Source organism: Grus americana, chromosome 24, assembly GCF_028858705.1.
Source record: "Grus americana isolate bGruAme1 chromosome 24, bGruAme1.mat, whole genome shotgun sequence".
Taxonomy (NCBI): domain Eukaryota; kingdom Metazoa; phylum Chordata; class Aves; order Gruiformes; family Gruidae; genus Grus; species Grus americana.
The window spans coordinates 3,643,446-3,663,603 of NC_072875.1; the positions used below are offsets into that span (position 1 = coordinate 3,643,446).

The window sequence follows — 20,158 nt, forward strand, 5'->3', positions numbered from 1 at the left end:
CCAGCTCACGAGGTGGCGAGGACATGGCAAATTGTAAAAGCTATATTGTCAAAATCTGCAACGAGTAGACTACAGATGTAGAGCCTTAGTTTGTCTCATTTGGACAACTTAGACTTGCCTGCAGCTGTTACACGGAAGCTTTAAGTGCTGGGGAGAGTGAGTACAGGATAAGGGAAGAGTACCTGGGCGGTCATTACTGGGAGAAAGACTCTGTAGTGTCTTAGAGGCCCGAGAGGCCGTTGGAGCTGTAGAAGGAGAAAATGCGCGTGCCTCGTTATGACTTGCCTGCATATCCTCTCGATTTGCGGAGAGAAGAATGAAGGGAGAGCGGATCTGTCCACGATAAGGGATCTGATTGAGGATACCATTGTCAGCACGCAGCCAGCCATGATGGTGAATCTGAAGGCCTGCACCGCTGGAGCTGCTGCGGTAAGGCTCTCTCCTCGTGTCATTCTCATGCCTTGAACGTGGTGCCCCAGGGTGCTTCTGAGGGCTGAGGCTCAGGCAGGGATCCGAGGGTTGAGATTCGCTTCTGGGCGACGGCCGCATCCCGGCCTGCGCTGTCGTAGGGGTTGGGGTACTGCGGCACGGGAAGTAGGGATAACGAGAACCCAATCCAAAGGGCAGCTCTGTTTGTACCTCGTTTCCCGAACACCGAGCGCCGGTCGTGCTGAGGCAGAGCTGGACGGCCTGGGACACAGCTCTGTGTCGGCAGTCTCTCTCTCGCTCTGAACGTGGGGGCTCTGTCCGGGGAGGCCTTTATAGGCATGTAACGGTCCGTGGTTTGTCCTCTTCGGTTGTTCTTGTCCGTCTCTCTTCCTGTCTGCCTTTGCTATCCCATCTGAAATAACACGGAGGTCGATAGCTCGGGGAACCTGCGGCATCACTCGGTGGCTCTGCGGGTATTCCCCTACGTTGCTGCGAGGAGCCCCTTTAATAGATGCTAGGACGAATGTCGCGCGTCTCGTTGCTGTCTGCTGGCGGGCGAATGGTAAAGGCATCGGTCTCGCTCTCGTCGTTCCTCAGGTACCCAGCGATAAGTCGACTCGAGAGTCCCCGTCCAGAGCAGCAGCAGCCCCTCTGGGTTCTAAGCTGTTGCTCCGGAATCTTCGAGTGCTGAATTTGGGCCACCAGGAGAAGGGAGGTAAGCATGAAAACAGCCCTGATCCGCAGGGTTGAGCACGTGGGTGGCGAGATCGGCACGAGTGGATGTTTTGGGTGGGTTTGAATGGAACGCGCGCGCTCCGTTCCTCCATTGCAGGAGTCGGGGAGATATGCTGCGTGGCAGAGCTAGACAGCCCCCCGCAGCAGAAGCGGACGAGGCCGGTTACGGCTGGCAGCGCCGGTGCTGCGGCAGAGATGGAGTGGAACGAGGAGCTCTTTCTGTAAGTGTCTGCCCTCCTTCCAGCTGGCACGGCGGAGGCGGACCGGCACGGTATCTGGGTGTCATTACTGTGCCATGGTAACTGACGGGGACGGCACAGAGGTTGAGACCTGCGCCGCGGGGCGGCACATGTTTGCGCCGCTGTCGGGCTACCAATTCCAGCGATTGGCCCCAGCTCGCGTACGCGTTTCCCGCTCCCCTGGACGCTCCGTGTTTTAACCGGACGGGCGGAAGTGCGGGCGGCGCACGGGAACAACAGATGCAGGAGGCCCGGAGCGTGGGTCTCCGCCTTCCGGATGGATCGCCCTCGTGACTTCCTCGGGGCCGCAAACCGGAGTTCTCCTCTTCTGCGTGGTTCACTGCCCCTTGTCGCGTCCTCCAAAGTAGTGCACGTTGCCGGAACTTTGGAAAAGGTGACGAGGCGTGCGAGATTTGAGGGAGGGAAGATAGGGAATGGGGTTGTCTCCTCTATGGCCGTTTTGCAAAGATTGCCTGATACCGGCCTGTCTTTTTCTGTTTCAACAGGGAGTTGGGACCTAGAAGTAAAGAGCTGAAGCTGCAGGTGCTGGGGAACGGTGACAGAGGCGGAAGTGAGTACGGGCAGCCGTAAGATGGATTGTAAGACGAGGAGATAAAAACGCCTAAGGGACTTCGGTGCTTTGAGCCTGGGGTAGTTCTTTGTCGGTACAACGTGTGATGAACTCTGCAAAGTGTTTTTTGTATCCGACTTTGTGAGCCGTCGACCGTGCAAAGTAACTCTGGAGCCCGTTGTTCTTAGCGAAATGCTTTTACTCTGACTGTTTCGGTACCTGGGAGGTTTCCGTGGCCTGCCCGTCCTCACTCTGAAGGGGGGAGAGGGATGCAGGGATTTGGCCCCGTGTATTGGAAGAACGTTACAGAGGGCTCTTAACTCTGTTTGTTTGTACTCTGTCGGGGACTCGCCGCAGCATCTATTTTTGATGGAGGCCGCATGACGGCCGCCTCTGTAAGGGATTCGACATCCGGAGCGGCAGAGAGGAGCGGAGGGGCGCTGCTTGCGCTCTCCTCACCTCGAACCTGGGAGCTGCCCGAGTCGTGGGGATCCGCTTTGCCGCCCCGCGGGGCTGCTTCCCAAAAGCAGGGCTTGCCCAGGAGACGCGCGAGGCGCTGAGGTCATGTGGCATGTTTTGTTTTCCCCTTCCTTCTCGCAGGTGTGCTGCTGGCACATGCCACGCTTCTGCTTGATTCATCGGGCAAACAACCGTCGGGGAGACAGGTCTGCTCACTGGCCCCAGGAGCTGGGCGATCGCTGGCAGCCGAAGCTACCGTTATATTGGAGGTGAGCTCATGACTCTGTAAGCAGGCTCCGCAAGCGTTCGCTGTGCGAGCCTCTAGCTGGAGACGAGCGTGATCGGGCCTGGGCTCGTCACAGGGGCCTGGCAGACTCTTAGGCTGACAAGCGGCGTTGCCCAGCCCTTGGTCCCTGAGCCTCCCTTGGTTCCTCCGACATTGTAGCGGGCATGGTTCCTCGGTGCCTGGAGCGGAAGCTTTTGTCACCCGTACGCCCGCCTTTCCGTCTGGGAGGAGGAGAGCCTCCCTGAGCTGCGCTTTACTCTTTGTAGCTGCTATTCCAGGAGTCTCCTGCATCTTTGAATGCTCAGCATGCCACGTCTCTGCGAACCAGCATCACCCCCACTAAGAAGGTGGAGATGGACCGGACCATCATGCCCGACGGCACCATCGTGACTACCGTCACCACGATTCAGTCCCGGCCCAAGGCAGACTGCAAACTGGGTGAGCCTGCCCCGCGACAGGCGTCTTGCACGGGTGGCCACTACGGGGGCATGGACTCGGCCGCGATACCCCTGAGGCCGCTTGCGTGGGCGGTGCAAAACCGTTCAGCCGACGCGTGCCACAGTCGTCACGGACTCGCGCCTCGTGCGGTGATTCTGGCTTCCGGGCCGTTCCCTTAGCGTCCTGTGGCTGACTTGGAGACTCATGCGTAGCCTTGGGGGAGGGAATCGATGCAGCTCCATGTTTGGGGGGAGGCGAGAGAGGGACGAGCCTCTCTGATGCCCCATGGTGGCGGCAGGTCCCGACTCCAACGCGTACGCTGCCGCGTAACCTCTGCGCGACGTTGGGCTGAGCGTTTTGCCGCTCTCCCTCTGTTTTCTTTGCCGCTGAAAAAATCATGCTGTACGTACTGAGTGCAGAGCCGAAAGCAAGATGACCTCACTCGCTGGCGGTCACTGCTGCTTGCGGTCCGACGTCCGACGAACGCGGCGCCGGATACTCCATGAGGCGGAGCTGGGAAACGGCACAGAGGGGGGTCTTGTGACGGGGCTGCTTTGCACATCTTTTTTGTCAACGGGCTTTTCGCTACTTTGCCGCCGCAGAGCCTCACAGAGCCAGCCTCTGTGGGCTCTCTGTGCGTGCTTGAGGCTTTTCGGGCGTGCGCGTAGGGGGCCGTGATACGGCAGCGAAGTCGCCTAGGCTTTGTCTCCGCTCACTGGTGTCTCTGTGTCTCTGCTTCTCTTTCCCCATGAAGATTCGCCATCCAGGTCGCCTTCCAAGGTGGAAGTGACCGAGAAGAAGACAACGGTGCTTTTGGAGAGCGGCTCCTCTCGCGGCCCCTTGCCCAGTGGTAGCCGTAAGTGCTTGGAAGTCCGAGGCTCTTACCGGGGCGGCCGTGTTCCTTAGACTTTCTTGGAGAGCAGCAGTCTGGATGTGGGTCCCCAAACTCGTCCGCGCTTGCTGCAGAAGAGAACGTTGGCGGGCCTGAGGGAAGGCAGGGGCGGAGGGGTGGTGGCGGGCGGGGGGTGGGTAAAAGAAATTCCACTTTGGCTATCCGGTCCGTGACTCTGGGCGTTTCCTTGCTTGACGGGAACGTTCCAGGCCATCCGCACCAAGAGCGCTTTGCTCGCCCTGCACTCAGGGCACCGATTGTCTCTGGGACAGAGCGCTGCAGCCATTTTCACGGTTTGTGGCCGAGGCTGCCCAAGCTCTTGGGAGTTTTTGGAAATCTTTCCTGGGCAGGAAGGGTAATTTAATGATACGCCTTATGGGAAATGAAACTTTTCAGGTGCCTAAAAGAGCCGAGAGCTATATGCGGAGCTTCCTTCCTTGGGTTTATTCGGGCAAGTCTGTAATAGATTGTTGTCCGCCTTCGTGCACGCGTAGCCGCCTGTTACGAGTGCCGCGGTCGGCGAGCGACCTCTTGCCCGTGCCGAAGGTTGCTACTTCAAGCGTCGGTATCTTTCTCGTGCTCAGGGGATAGCCATATGCCTAACGGCTTGGATCCGGTGGCCGAGACGGCGATCAGGCAGCTGACCGAGACGAATAACAAGCCCGCCAAGAAGACCCCGACAAAACGTAGCACGCTGATCATCTCGGGAGTTTCCAAGGTCTCTGGTGGTTAGGGAGCTCCGTTTCCGATCTGGGAGGGTGTTTCTAGGGATGCGTGCGTGAAGCCACCTTGTCCTGCGGGGGACCGGTGCGGGAAGGTTCTGGTGCGGACAACTCGCTCGGCAGAACCCTTTTGCTGCTTCCTTGCAGCTTGTTGCCGCTTACCGGTGAGCGTCAAAGGGATCTCACCGGTCTGCAGGGCGGTTGCAGAAAGGGAGGCTGCTGCCGTAGCTCGTTGGGAACCTTGCGGAGAATCTAAGGAGTTCTCCTTGGGCTCCCCTACAGGAGCGAGAGAGGTGCTGTGCAATCGGCTATCTTCTTCATAAAAAACATACTGGATGATCCGTGGGCTGGAGCACCTCTCTTGTGCAGACAGGCTGAGAGAGTCGGGGTTGTTCAGCCTGGATGAGAGAAGGCACCGAGCAGACCTTATAGGAGCCTTCCAGTACCTGAAGGGGCCTACAGGAAAGTCCCTGGAGAGGGACTGTTTACAAGGGCACGGAGTGACAGCACAAGGGGTAATGGCTTGAAACTAAAAGAGGATAGATTGAGATTGGATATTAGGAAGAAATTCTTTACCATGAGGGTGGTGAGACACTGGAACAGGTTGCCAACTTCTCAGTTGTGGATGCCCCCTCCCAGGAAGCGTTCGAGGCCGGGTCGGACGAGCCTTTGGGCTACCCGGTCTAGCGCAGGGTGTCCCTGCCCACGGCAGGGGCGTTGGAACTAGGTGATCTTTAAGGTCCCTTCCAACCCAAACCATTCTGTGAGTGTGCGTTTTGGTAAAAGCGACGATTACACATCGGTGCTCTCTAGCACCGGTGACAGGAATCGGAGCATCCGTACATAGGCGCGGATGGAAGCAGTGAGAAGAACGCGATCCGTTAGACCCTGTCTTCCTGTCTGTCTGACCTTCTAACCCCCCTCCAGGTACCTATCGCTCAAGATGAAATGGCGCTTTCTCTGGGTTACGCCGCATCCTTGGAGGCCACGGCGTACGGGGATTCTGCGGCTGAGGACGCGTCTGACCAGACGCACGGTTCTACTGATTCGTCGCGGCTGCCGGAAGCATCGCCAGCGGGACAAAGGGCCAGTCAGGAGCTGGATGAGACGACGCGATCGGACATCTCTGAGAGACCGTCGGTGGAAGACGTCGAGTCTGAAACTGGCTCCACGGGAGCTCTTGAGACCAGGAGCTTGAAAGATCACAAAGGTAAGGACAAACCATTAGACGGTAGCTAACGTTAACCCGTCGTACTTGAGGACAAAGCAACGTCCGAGTCCCTGGCTTGAGCGCGGGAGCTGCAGCCGGCTTTTGGCGTGGCGAAGAGCGGCTTCCGCTGGAGCCCAAAAGAGCCCGCCTCTCTCCCATGCTTCCTGCTGGAGCGGTTCCAAACTCCTCTATTTGCCGGTGTCCAATTCCCGTGGCCTTTTCGGTTTCTGTGCTCTCTTAGGCGGGAATCCCCTGCAACTCGCCCGTTCCTGAGAACCCATTTCTCACTCCCCGGCAAGCGAAAGCGAGCCCCCTCTGTAGGAAATGCTATTGTAGCTTCGCACGGCGTGCAGGTCTTGGATATACCTTTTTGAACCCGTTTAGGGCTCACGGCGATTGGCATCCCTGTCCGGCCCGCACGAGTCATCCGGAGCCGTTGCCATTATTTGTCTCCAGATTTGGGCATCTGGTGAAACCACGGGCAGTTGTTCCAGGGGCTCGATGACTGGCTGATCCAGTCGCCCTCGAGACGGGCGAGTCCGAGAGGCCTCATTGCGCGTTCCTCCCGGCATCTCCACATGCAGACGTTCTTGCTCGTTTTCCGTTTGTACGAGTCTTAGCTTTCTGTTATGATTCCACACGCTCCCGTCAAAGGAAGAACGTTGTTGCATAAAAGAGGGGATGCGCAATGGCGCGCTTAGCGAAGCAGCTCGTCGGTACCACCGTCTGTCCCGAACGTAGACTTTTCTTTGCAGCTGGGAGCTGGGATTCGCCGCCCCACTGTGCGCTTCAGCTGCTCGGGGCGGAAGAGGTCTTTGCCGCTCGTCCAAGAGCGGCCCGGGTGTGTTATTGCCCCCCGAGGTTTGTCAGGGTGGGATGCCATCGTGGTTTCCATCTCCTTCCTTTCTGTCTCTGCAGTTAGCTTTCTTCGGAGCGGTACCAAGCTCATTTTCCGGAGAAGGAGCAAGCAGAAGGAAGCGGGCCTGAGCCAGTCGCACGATGACTTGTCCAATGTCACCGCCGACTCTGCCACCAGGAAGAAAGCCAGCAGCTTTTCCCGCCGCCTCATCAAGCGCTTCTCCTTCAAGTCTAAATCCAAACCCAAAGCTAGCGACAGCGCAACGGCAGGTGAGAACTGAAGGAGGGAGAAGCCCGTCGGAAAGATCGCGCAGAGATCCTTTTCTAGTCTCTTGTCTTCCCGCTCCGTGGTATCTGTGACCTGCAGTCCGGTTCCTTCCAACCTTGGCTGAGGGAAGACACCCCAGCGCTTCACGCCATTCAGGGAGCGGAGGTGGCGAACCCGGGGCTTAGGCTGCTTGTCGGCCTCGGCTTAGCCTTCTCCGACTGTCGTTCCCCCACCGTGCTCTCCCAGAAAATCCAGGCGGCACGCTAATCCCCGCGGGGGTCCCAGGAGCTGCGGAAGCGACTCTGCCTGCGTAGCTCTCTGGCATAGCCGGGTGCGTCCTGGAAAGGGGGGGTGGAGGGGACGGGCCCTCTCAAGTGGCGACCCTCAGAGTTAAAGATCGAGAAAGTACCGGCTTAGCTGCGTTGCCGAGAAATGTGGGATGTAGCCGCGCTCGGCTCTTCTAGCGAGAGAGAACGACGTGGTCGCTGGCCATCTAAATGCTCTCGTTGCTTCTGCTCGGTGCAGAGGCCGTAACCTGACTGAGAGGCGGGGCGATGCGTTCCTGGGCTGTGAGCTGTCGGGAGGACGAGCTGTGGTTCTCCACCCGGCTCTGCCGTCGGAACGGTCTCTGGCTCGGACGGCGTGAAGGATGCCCGCTTTCTACACTATGCTGATGAAGGAAGGAGTCTCTGAGAAGAAGAAAGTTTTAACCACCGGGCGAGGTTTTGTAGAAGTCCGGGCCCTCAGAAGAACATCCAGTCGGTGCCATCAGCGCCGCCACCCTGTGACGGCAGCCCTTCTTCCGCATCCACGTTCTTGAACGGGGAAGGGGCCCACCGGCCGTCGTACAAGCGGAACCCTTTCCCTGGGGGTGCGGTTGGGGGCGTTGCCGGCAGGGCACCGGGCCCTCTTCTGGCCTGGCAGAGCGCCTGTGCTCCGGCAGTCCTCGCGCTGAGGACTGGCACCACGCTGAGGATGCACCACAAGGAACGTGGCGATGCTAGCGAAAGGGCGGTCTGGCGTGGAGCCTGAAGCCACGTGGCAGAAAGAGGCAAGAGTTTACATATTTTCGCTGATGAAAGGGTTTCCTGTAGTAGAAGGAGCTTTTCCTGATTGCATCCGCTATTTCCTTTTTTTCTAGCAAACCCAATCCGCCACGTTCAAAGGGCGGCTGTTTCCACAGCGGCTGTTTGTGGAGGGAGAGGCACGCGGGGGTGGGACATTGACTCCTCACGTGGGAGGAGACCGGCCTTCTAGACGAACAGTTTTCTGATCTGACACGCACGCGTTGCGAATGTTCCCAGAGGCTGCGTTGGGATAGCGTAAGAACGTTCTTTGGAGAAACGCTCGTGCCCCGTCAGCACGCCCGGTTGAATGGCAGCTCCTGCTCTCCTGGAGTTCGGGAGATGGGGCAAAGGGGAGGAAACGTCTCGCCGAAGAGCGATCGCCTAGGTCTGGCTGGATTCGCTAGCTCTGCTCGCCTGCTGCGGTACCTCCCGAGGTGGGGGCCGTCGCCCTGCCTTACGCAGGATGCGACCAACCAAAAAAGCAGTCGTTCTCTTGACGGCGTGCATAAATTCACACATCGCATTCTTCAGAAGGGCAAATCCTGGTTTACCGATACGGCCGTCGCGTGCCATTTCCCAAGATAGGAACGCGTTCCGTGCGCCTCTGCGAAAGGATTTACAGGCGGGAATCTCGGGGCGTCTCTTGAAAGGGTCTGGAGGTAGGGAAGGCCGGAGTTTCCTGGGGCTCGGATTGAAAGTGCCAGGGCGCGCCTGCGGGAGGGAGTCTCCTTGCCTTTTTTCCTGCCGGTTCCTCCCGAGGTCGGGCATGCGTGAGAAATCAGACCGGTCCAGCTGGCTGACCCGAGAACCTCTTCTCCATCCACGCGTTTTGGGCCTGGAGTCTATTTCTGTCATCCGCGAGCTCTTTCTCATCTTTCATCCTTTGTTTCTTTCCTCGTCCGCACGGCACCGCGGCTTTGTTCGCAGCTCTGTGCACTGCATGTGTTGGAGTGCTCGCCGTTTCTCGCCAAACATTGTTTTCCTTTGCGTGAGCCGTTCCTGCTGTGGCGCCGGTGGAAGTTGGCAATCTGCCGCTTGCCTCTAGCGATGCGGCTGCTGGTTTGACGTAGCCTTCCTTTGCTGGCTTGCACATGGTGGCGTCCTTCGTGGGCATGCCCTCGTTCCCAGAGCCTCCGGCTTTGGTTCCGGTTTGACGTCTTCTCTTGCTCCGTCCCCGCTACGACTCCGCCTCTGTCTCTAACAGTACTTGATGCTCCGCTTTTGGGTTTTGTTTATTTTTTTTAATACCATGGCAAGGTTGCTTTGAATAAAAAGCTCTGGCTGAGCCCAGACAGCACCGTTTCTCTAGCGGGACGTCTGTGAAACCTTGCGTTAGAAATTCCGGTTTGAACAGAAGGACGCTTTCAGAAGAGCTGGCAGCCGTTTGGTTGCAGGTTCACCGCAGGACCTTCCGTGAGTCTCGTTTAATAGTCCCACATTCTTTTCTTTAAACCACAAGTGTAGCTCGAACTGTCTTGGTGCAGGGCAGCTGGAGGCGAACGTCCGAGGCTCCTACCCGTGCTTCCGGAGCATGAATCTGGGCTAGGGTGCGCGAAGAGGGCCGCGAGGGCTAGTGAGTGTCATCCCGGTCGCCATAGACCGGAGGCGGAAAAGGCGAGCGAGGTTTGCGTCCGACAAACGCGTACCTGGATTTCGACTGGAATGTTTTTGTCTGGCTGGGAGGAAGGAGGCAATAGGAAGGCTAGGAGTAAAACCGAAGCTTGAGTTCCTCATTGGCCTCAGGGACCAAGGATCCCTTTCTAGCCGTGTTAAACGGGCATTTCCTGCCGTACGCCCGTGGGCATTCCTGAATTTTTCCTTGAATTTTTCCCTTGAATTTTTGGCAGAGCTTTTTATCGCGGGCGGTAAATTGCTACAAAAGTTTGTATCTAGTTAGCTCGCAAAGGAAAGGGACGTCGTCAAGCACTGACGGAGCACGTCCCCAAACGTTAATTCCCGCACCGGCTCATCTTTCCCAGCAGAGATGTTGTTTCTGCCGTTTCGTCGCTTCTCAAAGCTGTGCGGCGTAGGACCGATGTCGTGACCTTTTACCTTCTAAATGTTCTCAGGAAGCGCAGAATGTTTTTCAGGGTGTTCGGGTAAACTGCCGTTTGAGGGACCGAGGGCCAAGGGGGGACGGCTCAGCTGCACGCACCGGAGGTTTCTTAGTTCCAATAGGCTCCCAATTAAAGCGTGGGTACTTTCTCTTTGTACTTGTACGTGGCTTCCTTTCGTGCATCCCCCGAGTAGTAGGCGGCTGGTTCCGTTAGTCTGGGCTGCGCGGGCGACTCTCACGGCTTCCTGAAGCCGAGAACGGTAACGACTCTGCCTCGTGGGGGAGGTGCGATTGTTGGCCTGAGAAACTATTCCTCTATCCTAATCTCCTCAGAAGGAAAGGGAAGGTCATGTCGGTCTTGGGTCTCCAGAAACCATAAAGACAGAGTCCTAGGGAGTTTCCCCCCTGTAGAACTGCTGCTTAAAAGAAATCTCTTTTGCATTTAATCCCTGCTTGTGCTTCTGGCTCAAGGACAGAAGAAGCATTATCTGCTTTTCCCTGTTAAACTTCTTTCGGATACCCACGCCCTCACCTCGGTGCCGTTGCAGGGTCTGTGGTGTTTTGCAGTGCCCGGAAGCACAGAGCAACCCCAGTGCGCGGCACGGGCCGCCATCTGACTTTTTAGACTCGAGTGATCCGTGGTCGCCAGGTTGCTGCCTCAGGGTAGGCTCGATACGTGCACCTCGTGAAATTGCTCCTTGACCGAATACGCGGGGGAAGGGGAACGGCAGGGCGGCGGGCTCGAATGCACGGAGCCTTCCGAAGGAGTTCAACCTGCTCGCAAGGGCTGGCGTTCCAAACGCCGCCTTTCGCTGCCGGCTACGCAAGTGGAAACGGTGACTCGCAAATGAAGCCAAAGTATACTTTTGGGGTTTGTCTGGTTTGGGATTTTTGTTTGTTCAGTTGTTCGTTTTCTTTTCTATTTTGGCTGCACAGAGTAGCTAGTAACTTACTTATGCTGTGTATTTTTACTTCTCTGAAGAAGTGAAGTCGGTCCCTTCCAACCCAAAACATTCTGCGATTCCACAAAAATAGCTTTCTCTAGCCGTAAGTATGCTCGCGAGTATGTTTCTGTCTGGATGCGTCCTCTCCCTATGTTTCGGGATGGCTTTTTAAGAACCTCCCCTCGGCATCAGCCCATGAAGGGTTATCCTCTCGAGGTGAGAGAAAACGGGCACGGGAAGAAACGGAGGGAACCGCACAACCTCGGTGCCTTAGGCTTTAGCGTGGTGTCGCTCTGACCGAGGCCCGATAACGCGGCGAGGGTGCTCAAAGGCTGCATATTTGAGGGCGCGGGGATCGCGTGCGTGCACGCGCTCCTAATTGGAGCGCCCTCTGCAAACGCCCGTACCGGTCGTGCCGCTGAGCGACTGAGGATGACGGGGCCGATCGGCGCGTCGGGAGAGCAGCCTTACCGGCTTCTGTGGCATCCGCAAAATATTTCTTACGCGGACCTGTGTGGGGTGAACACGAGCCAGCGAGTCCGACTTCTGCCCCAGTGAGTGCCCTCGTGCTGCTTATGTAATTGAGGATGGGTTTTTAGGTAGACCGGCCAAAGCGGGGCAGAGCGAGGGGAGGCTGCTTGGGTGGAGAGCGAGTCAGCAAAGGGTTCGGCGGAGGGGAGCGCAATGAAAAGTTCTTTGAACCGATACAAGAGGGCCGTGGGCACGCGCCATTTCTAGAGCGGAACCGGGCGCGTGGCCGAGCGTACGCGTATGTGTGTTTTTGTTCCACTTTTTGTCTTTAGCGATGCTGCTTTCCTTCCCGCGATGGCTTCTCTTGTTTCGTTGTTTGCTAAACCGACAGAGAAGTCATTTCTGGTTAGCTAGCGAGACACGTAAATGTCAGGTAGCTAGCGTTTGCGTGTTTTGGGGTCTTTTGCATTTTTCTCCCCTTCCTCCCCGTCTCCCTTCCCCTAGGTGACAGCAAGCGTCACGGTACAGTAACAGTCCCGGTGGCAGTCAAACTTCTGGAAAAGGTCTTTGTGTACTTGTGATATCGCAGCTCCTTCTACAGGCACGACTGCTCCACACCACCCTTCCTTGCTCATACGGGTACCGGACCAAACGCCCGTGCTGAATTTGAATTAACGCCCCTCCTTGCGCGTGCTCTTTTGTACTTTGATGCCTTCTCTCTGGGTGGCTTATGGTTTAGAGGAACGAAAAAGGAACCGCGTAGCTATTTGAGAGATGGGAATAAAGTGACTTAATTCGGACTAAGCGAACGAAGTTCTCGCACCTTTGTAAATGTTGAAGAAGAATTCCATTGCTGTGTAATGGCTGCACCCGTTAACTTATTAAACCACATGGAAATCGAATCCCGACCCCGAGTCTGACTTTGCGCTCGGGCTTTCTAGAAGTCGAGGGAGGTAGTTGTTTTGCAGACCTCTTTTGTAAGACCGCCATCTCCAAACAGCCTTTTTTTGCCAAACGCAGATATGCATGGGTTTACGGTCTGCGAGACTGCGGCAAGGGCCACGGCCTTTGCGGTGCTTCTACGAGGTGAGGGATTCCCGAGACGGTGACGTCGGCCCCGGCAGGCGAGCGGAGTCGAAACTTTTGGCTGAGCCTGGATGCATGGCGGTACCCTGGGAGGCTCGGTCACGGCTTCTCAGGGTGCCTTGGCGGAGCGGGGAGAGCTTCGGCGTTTTCTTCTCTGTTAGCCTGCCCTGCTTTCCCTCGTTTTCTCGTCCTCGCTTTGTTGTGGGGCCTACGCTTCCGGCTGCAAAGTCAAGGTAGGATGGAGAGGTGGTGGCCACCATGTGTTTCTGCTCCAGGAAGGGTGGGTCCCACGGGCAAGGAGGTGGTGTCGGGCCGAGTCGCCGGCCTCGCTGCCCGAGGGGAGGGGAAGGCTCATCTCGCCCACCAGTTCCTGTAGCGTGGGACGCCGTCCGACCGCCGCGGTCGGCGGGTTCTGAAGGGACCGGGCGAGGCTGCGCGCGAGAGGGAGAACCGGCTAAAGGGAAAACCCTGGCCCTGCTGCTGGTGGGGGCACGGGAACGGGGGAGCCGGACTGGAGGAGACGGGCGGCCCCACGGGGCCAGGACTCGGAGAGCGGAGCCAGCCGGGAGCAGCAGTCCTCCGGCGCTGGCCTTCCAGGCGCCAACGCGCGTTTTTGGGGCTCGCGGGAGGTGTAGTTGCCTGCTATCGCTCTGCACGTTTTTTGCGGGGTTCACGTGCCGCCCGTTCAGCGAAACGCAGCCCCTGAGCAAAGCCTCCCGCGCGCGTCCGCTCGAGCTGCCGCCGCGTCACCAAAGCGTGGTCCCGCTCCCCGCGTCAGCCACAGCGCGCTCGCTGCTGTCACCGTCGGACGAAAACCAAGCGTTGGAGCGTGGCGCAGGCGGCGCGTGCGCAGTAGCGCCGCCGAGCTCATCGCTGCCTCCCGTTGACGGAGGGAAGGTGCTGCGGTTGCGCACGCGCACGTCCGCGCCGGGGGCTCTGGCCCCTCCCGCCCGCCCTCGGCGCACGCGCGGTGAGCGGGAGCGGCGGCGGGTGAGGATCCGGTACCGCCGGTGAGGCGAGCGGGGGCCCCTTCGGCGGTCGTAGGCTCGGAAGAGTTTCCTAGGGGCAAGCGGGGCGGCGGGGCCTGGCACCGCGGCGCTCGGGAGCTGTTGGGAGCGGGCCGGGGCCTCGCCCGTACCCCGTTCGGGTGCGAGAGTCCCGTCGCCGCCCCGGGTGCCCCGGAGAAGGGCGGCGGCCGCGCGGGACGGTTCCAGCCTGAGGTGAACAAAGACAGCTGTCGGTAACAGAGGCTCTTTCTTTGTCTCCTGGGGCGGCCCTCGGGACTGAGTCACTTGTTTCTCCTCGGGGGGGAGGGGGGGGGTCGCTGACCGCACCCGGCTTGGGCTGGTTCGCGTCGTCCCCGGCTCGCCTCGTTACTGTGGCGGGGTGCGCGAAAAGGGAAAGGTCTAACGCTCGCTGTCTTCATAGACTGGCGGCCGAGGCTGGAGTAGGAGAGAGCGGAAAAAGGTGGAACCGGCTGAAGAACGAAAGCGAGAAGCGGATCTGGCTGGAAGCTGCCTCCATCCGCAGAAGAGAGAAACCCCGTCTCTTTGACCGAGGAACGATCCCAATTAGCGGTCCTCGGCAGACTACGTCACTGACCTATGACGCAGGGAACGTTTACCTGTCTAAAGGTACAGCACGTCCGTGTATTGCGTGCGAGACGCTACGTATCTATGAACCCTTGCATTTAAAGAGCCCTAGGATGCTAGCGGTATTCTCTTAAACGGATGACCGTCACAAAACTGGGGCTACAGAGGAGGAAGGCGGAGAACGAGCGAGAGGGAGAGAGAAGCATCCGAACCGTACGTTTCTCCAGACGGCGCCAAGAGCGGGAGCTGCGGCGAGTCCCGGGCCTTCCGGTGTGTGTCCCCCTTCTCCCCACCCCCTCTGCGTTCCCCACCCCTCCCAGATCCCAGCCCATCTCTGCCTTTCCCTGCCTCTGTCTCTCTGTTACGTTATCCTTTGTTCCTCCGTGGTTCTCTTTTTTTGCCTGTCCACCTGGCTCACTCACCCTCTCTCTTTCCCTCTATGTTGTTTTTTCCACTTACCCGTACTCCTGTTCTTCTTTCTGCGTTCTCGCATCCAGCTCCCCATCCCTCTCTTTGTCCCTCGATCCCGGTCCCTGTGGCTCGTTTTGTTTCTCTGCCTCCCTGTCTTTCTCTCTGTCCCTGGTTTTTTTCATGCTCTGTCTCTGTCCTGCTCCCTGTCCCTCTTTTTCTGTCTCCGTTCCACTGTGCTGTTCCCTGCCCCTGTCCTCCCCCCCGCCCAATTCTCGTGTCGCTCCCCCTGCTGCTATTTCTCCCCCTTGTCCTACTCGCTGTCCCTCTCTTTTTCTGTATTTAATTTTCTGGCTGCCTGTCCTGTAGCTTTTATTGTATTCCTTCTGTCCTTCTTTTTGGCTATTCCTCTGTTCTTCTGCCTGTCCCTCTCTTTCTCTCCATATCCGTCTATCCTGCCTCCCATAGGGTATTTTTTTTTCTTTCTTTCTCCAGCTCTGTCTTGTTCCGTGTGCCTCTTTTTCCATCCCAGCGTCCCACTCCACATCCCTCTCTTTTCCTCTCAGCCCTTCTCCTCATTCTTTCCCCTCGCCCCCTCTTCCTTTTTCTCTCCTCTCTGCCGCTCGGTCCCGCTTCCGGTCCCTTTTTGCGCTCGTCGCTATGCTTGCTGTCCCTTTGTGCTTGGTAAGAGGCTGTCACAGAGTCCAGGGAAGGAGTTTATGTGCCGTGGGGGTGGGTGGGGTGACGGCCCAGTGTTTGGGACGGGCTGCAGCTGCGGGTCGGGGCTGGCTTAGCCCCAGGTTCGGCCAGCGAGGCTGGGGGCAGGGTCGGCCTCTCTGCATAAAGGGGCTGCGGGCTCTCGGTCCGCTGCGGGCAGCAGTTGAGCCGACCGATGCGGCCACAGAGGGGATGGTCTGGAACAACGGAGGAGCCTGCCGGGACTGCAGTCGTGCTTGTGGAGAAGGCGAGCGGGGCCAGGCACTGCGACGCAAACGGAGGGGGGAGTTAGGGGCGCGCCGAGGAGCGGGCAGGGCTCTGGGTCCGGTCCGGGGGGGGTGCATGAAGAACGGGTCCCGGGGAGAGCCGGGGGGTGGGGCACACAGGGGAGTACGGGACCACAAGCAACGCGTCGTGCCTGAACCAGAGTGGATCGCAGGGGATCCCCGGGGCCGTGTCGGGGACCAGGCTGCGTGGGGCTTCCTGGTGCAGTGGACGGGGAAAACGGTGTCCCCGTGTAGTTGGAACTCGGAGAACGCTGCGGCCTGCCGGGAGCTGTAGTCTTGGGCTGCCGCTTGGCCACGTGGGTGTGCAGGGCATGCCAGGAGTTGCAGTCTTTGGCCACAGCCCTTGCGCACAGCCGCGCCGGTTTCTTGTGCGCGCCGGGACGCGTAGTTCTCTGCCTTTTTTTTCAAGCCACTGCACGGTGCTCCGTATGTCACGCGCCAGCGTTGTCTCGCCCCGTGACGATACCTTCGCGCGTCCGTTCTTTGCTGCCATGTGCTGCTCACCCCCAGCCCCGTCGCTCTCCGGGAGCTGTGCGGCATTCCCAGTTTGGCGTGGGAGGGTATGGAGGGGGACCTCAGCAGCCATAACTTTAGTCCCCGTGAAGTAATTACTGGCCGACTTAAGGAGATTCATATCAGCTCCCTGGTTGGCAGCAGATCCGAGTGTCGCTCATAGCGTTACGGTAACCTGTTGTCAAACGTTAACCAAAGTTAATTTACGGAATCTCATTCGCAGGTGAAAGAAGCCTTCTCGGGCCATCCAAATCTGGAGCAACATCGCTCTTTGGAAGCCAGAGGCCGGGTAAACGTCAGACAAGGCCAGAGGAAGAACGCTCTTGCACTTCGACAGAAGAGTCCGTTCCAAGTACTGTCAGCAATGCAGACAGCAGTGAACTCGAAAGGGACGGAAGCCTGGATACGTGCGGCATGCCATAAAAGAAGTAACGTCGTCGTGAGAGGAACTAGCCCCGAGCCAGAAGCAGAGAACGGCACGAAGCAGAGTGTTTTCCCTGTGGTCAAATACAGATCGGGAAATAACAGTAGAGCGTGCGTCTCTCAAATTGACTTTGAAAAGGATGTAGACCGGTGAATTAGACCGAAAGTCAGGGAGGGACTCGTGACAAGGGCACGCAGCGACAGGGCGTGCCTTAGGGTTTTAAACTGAAAGATGGTAGATGTAGATTAGACGATAGGAAGAAATTCTTGACCGTGAGGGCAGCGAGGCACCGGACGGGTCGCCCGGAGCAGCTGCAGAGGCCCCCTCCCCGGGAGCTCGCAAGGCAAGGTTGGGCCGGGCTTTGGGCGACCCAGTCTAGCGGAGGGTGTCCCTGCCTGTGGCAGGGAGGTTGGAACTGGATGATCTTTAAGGTCCCTTCCAGCTCAAACTCTTCTGTGATTCTATGATAATTACTCTAGCAAACGGTATAACTGGGAAAGTTATACCTACGTTGACATCTTACTGGGATCGTCAGTCTTTTTCCTGTTTGTAACGGTACTTTTCACAATACTCGTCGCGATTGGCTGTCTGGTTTGAAAATATCATGGAGATACTGCCTGTTACGTCTTTTCGTATTCGTACGTATGCACGTACGCCAGCGTAGGCTTTGTGTTGACGATAGCAGTCCGATAGCAATGGATTTCCCTTAGCTGGGCAACGTACGGTTTGTTTGTATCAAAGCACGTAAAACTAAAGATCGGGCAGGGTTCGGCCTCAGCGCTTCTTCCCGAACCTATGTTCTCAATAAACGGCGACGGCTCTGACAAAATTCATGTGTCGGGGTCTGCTTTGAAATGCGCAGCACGAGGAGGGGATGATGCGAGGACGTCCCTGGGGAAATGCGGATGGCACTGCGACCACCTGAGGACCCCAAAAAAGCACCCGAAAAACCTCGGGCCTTCTGCCCCGTGTCAGATGACCTCTCTTTCGGTCTCTGAGCCCCTCTGGGACATCTCCGCTCTACTCAGAGGAGTACTTTTCCTAGTCCTTGTCGCTTTCACAATGTTCCGTGTCTACTTTTATCCCCTTCAATGTCTTTAGTTTGGAATTATTTCTCGCCCTTCCTTTTGCTGCCTTTTTAAACGTCATCTTTCTATGTGTCCTTTCTGGTTTCTTGTCTGTATTTTTTCCATCTCTTAATCCCTCAGCTCTCAAGATTTTGTTTCTACGTCTGCTTTTATCTACTTTGGTGTCCCTATTTTAATTTTTTTCCCCATATGTCCTGTACCTCTTTGCTTTTTAAATTTTCTTTCTGCGACCACTTTTATTGACAGGCCTGTCGTTATTTTTAAATTCTTTCCCCTTTCGCCTTTAACATGGCACTTTTAAATTTTCTTTTTGTGTTTGCTTTTGTCCAGGTCACTGTCATTATTTATAGCCTTTCCTCAGCACCCTTGCTTTTTATATTTTCTTTCTACCTCTTTGGTCTTTTAGTCTGCCATCCCCGTTTTTTAACGCTTTCCTCTGTCAATCCCTTGGCTTTTCAACATTTTGTTTCTATGTCTATGTTTATCGAGCTCCCTCCTTATACTCTATTTCTTTCCTGTCTGTCTGCACCTGTCACATTTAAAGCATACTCACTTCATCTAGTTTCCCGTGTATATTTTTTAATCTTTTCATCTCTTAATCCCCACAACTTTAAAAATTACTTTCTATGTTTCCGTTTGTTTAGTTTGCCGTCCTTATTTCTCCATTTACTTCCCTAATCCCTCTCGCTTTTAATATTTTCCACGTATCCTTTTATCCACCTCATTGTCTGTATTAATTTTTTTTATCATCTGTCCTTTTACTTCTTTGCTTTTAAAATTTTATTTCTATGTGTGCATTTTACTTCCCTGTCATTATTTTTCAGGGTTTTTTCTTTATTAATCTTTTTCTTCTTTAAACGCCCTTTCTACGTCTACCTTTATCCCAATCACTGTCTTCACTTTTTAATTTTTTCCCGGTCTTTCCTTAGTGCCGTCACTTGTAAAATTTTCTGTCTACTGTTATGGAGCGCACTGTCCCCATTTTTCAATTTTTTTAGTCTTGTAACTTTTTTCGGTTTGATCTCTCGCTCCCTCCCCGGTGCCTGGGGAGGAGAATAGGATGAAAAAGGTAAAAGCAGTGGAGTTGGGATAAGACAGTTTACTGGGAGAGCAGAGAGGACAGTAACAGCATCAGTACTTAAAATATACAAAGCAGGTGATAAACCTGACGCCCCTCCCTGTCCCAGCTCTCCCAGCTTCTTGTAAAAGTTAACCATATCGTAGCCAAACCCCAGGACATGGGATGTCTCTCCCAGTTTTTAATTGCTTCCTGTCTGTCCCGTACCCCCTCGCTTTTAAGTTCTCTCCTTGCCTATTCTTATCCACTTTTGCCCTCTTTATTCTTTATTTCATTCTAGTCCGTCCAGTACCCTGTCGCTTTTAAAATTTTCTTTCTACATCTCCATCTATTTAGTTTTTCTTGCTCTTCTTTAATTATTTCCTCTCTTAACGTCTTCACTTTTGAATGGTGGAATCATTTAGGCTGGAAAAGACCCTTAAGAGCGGAGTTTGAGATGCTTAGGGCAGCGAGGGGGGCACCCGGAGGACTCAGGGGCGTTGGTCAACGAAAAGCTCAACGCGAGCCAGCAACTTGCGCTCGTAGCCCAGAAAGCCGACCGTATCCTGGGCTGTGTCAAAAGAAGCGTGACCAGCAGGCCGAGGGAGGAGACTCTCCCCCTCCACTCTGCTCTCATGAGACCCCACCTGGGGTACCGTGTCCTGCTCCGGGGCTCCTGACATCAGGCGGGTGCAGATGTCTCACAGCAAGTCCAGAGGAGGGCTGCGAAGACGACTGGAGGACTGGAGCGCGTCTCCTATGAAGGCAGGCTGAGACTTTTGATCGAAAGAAGGTAGGTTTAGATTAGACGTTAGGAAGAAATTCTTTACCGTGAGGGTGGCGAGGCACCGGAACGGGTCGCCCAGACAAGTCGCGGAGGCCCCCTTCCCCGGCAGCGTTCGAGGCTGGGTCGGACGGGCCTTTGGGCGACCCACTGTAGCAGAGGGCGTCCCTGCCCATGGCAGGGGGGTTGGAGCTAGATGATCTTTAAGATCCCTACCAACCTAGACTGTTCTACAAGATCACCGAGACCAACCGTAAACTGAACGCCCCCGAGTCCACCACGAGCCACCTCCACGCATCTTGTAAACGCCTCGCCGGATGGCGATGACTTTTTGTGTCTGTGGTTACCTGTACGTATTTTTCTGTCCCTATTATTTACTTTTTCCCCCCCGTTTGCCCTCTGCGTCGTCACTGCAAGCATTTTCTTTCCACATCTACTTTTATCGAGATGCCTAACTCTATTTTTTAATTATTTCCCATCTGTTCACGTCACTGTTAAAAATTTTTTCATATCTGTTTCTATCCAGTTCTCTACTTTTTATTTCTTTCCGGTCTGTG

General features: G+C 56.2%; 1 protein-coding gene across 12 annotated transcripts in view; it reads left to right on the forward strand.

The window, feature by feature from the left end:
- The window catches only part of C2CD2L (C2CD2 like), a 31,926-nt gene extending 14,425 nt beyond the window's left edge, over positions 1-17,501 (forward strand). For 6 of the 12 annotated variants that reach the window (XM_054802933.1, XM_054802942.1, XM_054802938.1 and 3 more), the window contains 11 exons: positions 316-429; positions 1,027-1,144; positions 1,262-1,385; positions 1,910-1,974; positions 2,575-2,702; positions 2,986-3,157; positions 3,912-4,013; positions 4,634-4,767; positions 5,699-5,981; positions 6,900-7,109; positions 16,472-17,501. In XM_054802933.1, the coding sequence (XP_054658908.1) occupies positions 316-429; positions 1,027-1,144; positions 1,262-1,385; positions 1,910-1,974; positions 2,575-2,702; positions 2,986-3,157; positions 3,912-4,013; positions 4,634-4,767; positions 5,699-5,981; positions 6,900-7,109; positions 16,472-16,671 (1,650 nt within the window). In that variant the 3' untranslated portion in view covers positions 16,672-17,501. Of the gene's footprint in view, positions 1-315; positions 430-1,026; positions 1,145-1,261; positions 1,386-1,909; positions 1,975-2,574; positions 2,703-2,985; positions 3,158-3,911; positions 4,014-4,633; positions 4,768-5,698; positions 5,982-6,899; positions 7,110-12,149; positions 12,548-14,159; positions 14,597-16,471 lie in introns of those variants that run through there. The other 6 variants (XR_008574038.1, XR_008574039.1, XM_054802934.1 and 3 more) reach the window with 6 other exon arrangements.
- The last annotated feature ends 2,657 nt before the right edge of the window (positions 17,502-20,158 follow it).